The sequence below is a fragment of the Limulus polyphemus genome, unplaced genomic scaffold, assembly GCF_000517525.1.
Source record: "Limulus polyphemus unplaced genomic scaffold, Limulus_polyphemus-2.1.2 Scaffold2050, whole genome shotgun sequence".
NCBI lineage: Eukaryota > Metazoa > Arthropoda > Merostomata > Xiphosura > Limulidae > Limulus > Limulus polyphemus.
The window spans coordinates 162,320-167,577 of NW_013667660.1; the positions used below are offsets into that span (position 1 = coordinate 162,320).

Sequence of the window (5,258 nt, forward strand, 5' to 3'; positions counted from 1 at the left end):
CTACTTTGGTGCTTATTATAGACTGGTGTGCATGTTTGTTACTTTGGTGCTTATTATAGACTGGTGTGCATGTTTGTTACTTTGGTGCTTATTATAGACCAGTGTGCATGTTTGTTACTTTGGTGCTTATTATAGGCCCAATGTGCATGTTTGTTACTTCAGTGCTTATTATAGACCAGTGTGCATGTTTGTTTGCTATTTCAATTTCATATTAGAGACCCTGTGCATTTTTGTTATTTCAGTTGCTTATTATAGACCCTGTGCATTTTTGTTATTTCAGTTGCTTATTATAGACCCTGTGCATTTTTGTTATTTCAATTGCTTATTATAGACCCTGTGCATTTTTATTATTTCAATTACTTATTATAGACCAATGTGCATGTTTGTTTGTTTGTTATTTCAATTGCTTATTATAGACCAGTGTGCATGTTTGTTTGTTATTTCAATTGCTTATTATAGATCAGTGTGCATGTTTGTTTGTTATTTCAATTGCTTATTATAGACTCTGTGCATTTTTGTTATTTCATTTGCTTATTATAGACCAATGTGCATTTTTGTTATTTCAGTGCTTATTATTGGCCAGTGTGCATTTTTATTTCAGAGCTTATTATAGACCAGTGTGCATTTTTTTATTTCAATGCTTATTATAGACCAGTGTGCATTTTTGTTATTTCAATGCTTATTATAGATCACTGTGCATGTTTGTTATTTCAGTGCCTTTTATAGACCAGTGTGCATTTTTGTTATTTCAGTGCCTATTATAGACCAGTGTGCATGTTTGTTTGTTATTTCAATTACTTATTATAGACCAGTGTGCATGTTTGTTTGTTTGTTATTTCAATTGCTTATTATAGACCAGTGTGCATGTTTGTTTGTTATTTCAATTGCTTATTATAGACCAATGTGCATTTTTGCTGTTTATTTCAATGATTGTTATAATTCATTTCTACTTTTTGTAGATGATTGACTGTATTTCTTATCTTTATCTTTTAACTACAGTCTACAACAGTTATTGTTTGTAATTACAATTATAATAGCACTAAAGATTTTGGTTTATAGTAATGAATAATGTTTGTGTTGTTTACAGCTTGTCCTCCTGATCATATTGATGGTTACAGTGGTAATTAATGTCCTGTTTATCTTGGACACTAGTCGAAAGCTTCAACAGGAATCAGCAGAGTCAGGTTTGATTATTTTTTGTCCATTTCCTGTTTTCAGGTTTATAATGTTGTAAGTGTTTGGATGTTCATTAACAAATGTTTCTTCATGGTTACCCAAGATAAATGAAGACAAAAATACAAAACTCTGTAACCTGGATGCATTCAAAAGGTGCACCTTTGAAAAGCACTTGCATTACAGGGTTTCATATTTTTGTCTCTAATTGAATTTTTGAATTTCCAGCATTTCTCAACCTTTTCAATATCAGGGACCAGCCCGCTGTCTCCCTAAACTGTCGGGGACAACTAGAATGCAAAGACGGTGAAAAACCTCTACAATTTTACATATGAATGTTCTGGCAAATCCTTTTTTGTTTTTGTGAAATCCCACAAACTGGCAAAGTGGCTCTGAAAAAGAAGTACCATTCCATGTACTGGTGGTTGAAAACTGTGATGCAGATAAATGAAGATGCATTGATCATTATTCTAAATAAATACATATGCTAACTTAAAATTTAACTTATGGGTAATAGCTATTGACAGTAAAAGTAATATCAATTTGTAAAAAAAAAAAACTTCAAGTGTTCCAGAAAGAGAGTGAATTGAAATAGTTAATCAGAATTTGGAAAGGAAGTTTGACACTTTTTGTATTTTAATTTTTTAGTTTAGATAATAGTGATTAAATATATATGTTAATGTAAATTAAATTAACATAACAAATCGTACCTTCTGCTGTAAGTTGTTTTATTTATCACTTTCTTTATGATTATTATAATTCTGTAAAATTGGTAATTGGAAAAATAAGTTAATAAAGCCAGGCATGTGTAACTGTAGTAATTAATGTTTACTGACAAAATTTCCTTATCTGATCTGACAGAGCTCTAGTTTACTGAGCAAGGAGGCTTTAATTGATATATGTGAAAAAGATCGTTTTGATAGTCTCGTAGTTCCTTAATTTTAAAAAGTTTTTTTTTCTCATACTTGCATAAGGATAACATCAAACTATTTTATTGTGAAAAGAAATCAGATTTAATATGCATCAACATAATTATAACATTTGCTCTCTGAAGCAACATTTAGTTTTATATCGACACTCCAGTCCACTATAGCAAAATTATTTGCGTAGTGCTTCGTACTTGCTAGTTATGAAAAATCTGTGTTATTTAATGTGTTATGGAATACATGTGTAAGAATATAGCAAAATTATTTGCGTAGTGCTTCGTACTTGCTAGTTATGAAAAATCTGTGTTATTTAATGTGTTATGGAATACATGTGTAAGAATAAGATTAGGTAGTCCTTTATTTTTTTATGCTATTAATTTTTTTGTAGTTTTCTTGAAACTGTGCACAAATTCATTATATACTTGATGGCACTTGAAATGCTTAGAGTAAAAACTATAATACCTAAAAATAGCATTTTTTACAACAATACTTTCATATATCAGTAACTTTTTATAAATGACAGTCTTGTCCTAGAAGTAACTGTTTTATCCTCATAGAAAAATCAGAACACTTGGTTTGTGTACTTAATAGCACCATAATGTAAGCTGTAGCTTTAAACATCAGTAAGTTGTGTTCTGGTGACAGTTATTATCATGCAACCAATAAGCAGGCTTGTAATAATATAATACTAGGACAGAAGTAGAATACTTTGGACTACAAACAGCTCGGTGCTTGCCATGGGCTACACGATTTCCAAGTAATTGTTTGTTACTCTACACGTCAGGGAGTCTGCTGTAGGTAATCAACATGGATTTGATAATTAGGAAGTTCACTAAAAAATTGAATTATCTGACTGGGTTATAATCATATGACTCATATTATGAGGAACTGGAAGTGTAAGAAAAAGATATGGAGATGTATGTGGTTGTAATGTTTAAATATTGTGTCATATATTAAGCTTTTCCTTTGTTGCTTGGTTTTGGTTCAAGATGTGATTAAACAGGTTATTTATAACACATTGTTGATTTAATTTTTTTTCTAATTGATAGAAATGAACTTTTCCACTTTAGTAAATGATACTTAGAAAAAATCAGATGAAAGTTTTAATGAGTAGTGGAATGAACTATGAAACTTGGTTAGTAACTAGGTTTTTTTATACATCAAGTTTCAAAAAGGGGCTTACAGAGAACTTTTATTATGGACTTTTTCCATTCATCTTCTATACATCCCCTGAAACCTTGCCTCATAAATACTGCTCTTTTTCACATATGATGAAGGTGTTATGTTAGTAATTTTCAGGGTTTTTTCTTGTCGCATCTTTCCACAAATCAGTGTAATGTCACACAAAAGCTTTTAGGAAATGAGAACCAATGTTATAATCTCAAATATCAACATGCGTACATACATTAAATTTTAACACACATTTGTTTTCATATTACAAAACAGAAGTTTGAAATGGTGGGATAGAATAAATTGAAGCTTCTAGGAATATCGGAAAACTTAACAATACTATCTTTTGTAAAGTAGTTTTATAAAACAGATACCAGACTTATTTATTAGTTATGTATGTATACAAAAATGCTTATTTTTCAATGTTAGAAGTTTTCAAACTAATAACAGCATAAATTTCTTTTAAACCCAAATATAGAAAAAAAAAAATAAATGAAAGGATGAAATATCACCATTATTTAATAATTCTGGAATGTAAGCAACACAAGCTTTTTTTCTCCTTCATTTTTTATGTGCTTTGCCTAGCATTTACTGTCCCTAAATTGAAAACTAGTGAATGACAGAATTACTGTTGATTTTCAAGAATACTTGTTGTATGTACAAGTTCTGGATAATGCTTGAGGATTGGGTTCTGAAATATGATAGTCTTGTGGATAATTGTTTTATGACCATGCTCAGAAAATTAGCAGTCTTCTGATTATTGTTAGGTTGGATAATTGGAAGACAATATTTTTGATGAATTTAAAAACCGAAGAAATACAGTTTTCTAGTTATTTTTGGTATACTCCATGGATCCTTTTATTGAGTCAGGACTAAATAGAAATTTGTAATCAAAACCATAAAGCACTTTAAATTTCTAGATTATTCCAGTATTATCTGTGCTTTAATAAAGAAGTATATATGTATATAAAAGAGCAGCTCAGACATTTTAATCTTATCTCTTCAATTTCCATAAATAACAGATGATCCAGGAGGAATATCTGGTGCAGAAAAACGGTATAACAGTTTGCGGCTTCAGGAAAGCTTACCAAAAACATTAACAATAGAAGTAGTTTCAAGCCAGTCCAAAGTTTCAGTGTCTGTAGATGGTGCTACAGTAAGTGCTTTAGTTTTATTTAAGTTTACACCTGTCTTGTGTAGAAATAAAAGATTAGGAAGAATATTATTGTCTTTGTTTTAAAATGTGCCACAAACTTTAGATTGTTTGAATAACCATTAGTAATAAAAGTGGTGCTTTTAAAAGAGTTTCTCTACAATATCACCTGTTTACTGTGCTCTTTAAACATTTCTTTTTCTCACTTGGTAATGATATCTGAAAATATGTAGACTTAATCAAGACTGACTTTTCTGTTGAACTTGTGTTACTGTTTGTAGCCTATGATTATTAACTGTAACAATTGATTCAATGTGAACTTGTAATTTTTTTCTGGTTTGTTTCATCTAGATTTTGGAAGATGCTGAAGATAATAAAGGAAGAGGAATACATGTTCTGGTGCTTAATCAAGCTACTGTAAGTTTTACACAGTATCCTGTATTATTTTAACAAAGCTACTGTAAGTTTTACAAAGTATCCTGTATTATTTTAACGAAGCTACTGTAAGTTTTACAAAGTATCCTGTATTATTTTAACCAAGCTACTGTAAGTTTTACACAGTATCCTGTATTATTTTAATGAAGCTACTGGAAGTTTTACAAAGTATCCTGTATTATTTTAACAAAGCTACTGGAAGTTTTACAAAGTATCCTGTATTATTTTAACTAAGCTACTGTAAGTTTTACACAGTATCCTGTATTATTTTAACGAAGCTACTGTAAGTTTTACAAAGTATCCTGTATTATTTTAACGAAGCTACTGTAAGTTTTACACAGTATCCTGTATTATTTTAACGAAGCTACTGTAAGTGTAACACAGTAATATCATGTTTTATT

At 30.0% G+C, this 5,258-nt stretch overlaps 1 protein-coding gene across 1 annotated transcript in view; it reads left to right on the forward strand.

Annotated features, from left to right (window-relative positions):
• Positions 1-5,258, forward strand: part of LOC106465786 (protein O-linked-mannose beta-1,2-N-acetylglucosaminyltransferase 1-like) — a 106,847-nt gene that overhangs the window by 80,899 nt on the left and 20,690 nt on the right. The window contains exons 4-6 of the mRNA XM_013926019.2: positions 1,088-1,184; positions 4,292-4,425; positions 4,774-4,839. Of these exons, the coding sequence (XP_013781473.2) occupies positions 1,088-1,184; positions 4,292-4,425; positions 4,774-4,839 (297 nt within the window). The remainder of the gene's footprint in view (positions 1-1,087; positions 1,185-4,291; positions 4,426-4,773; positions 4,840-5,258) is intronic.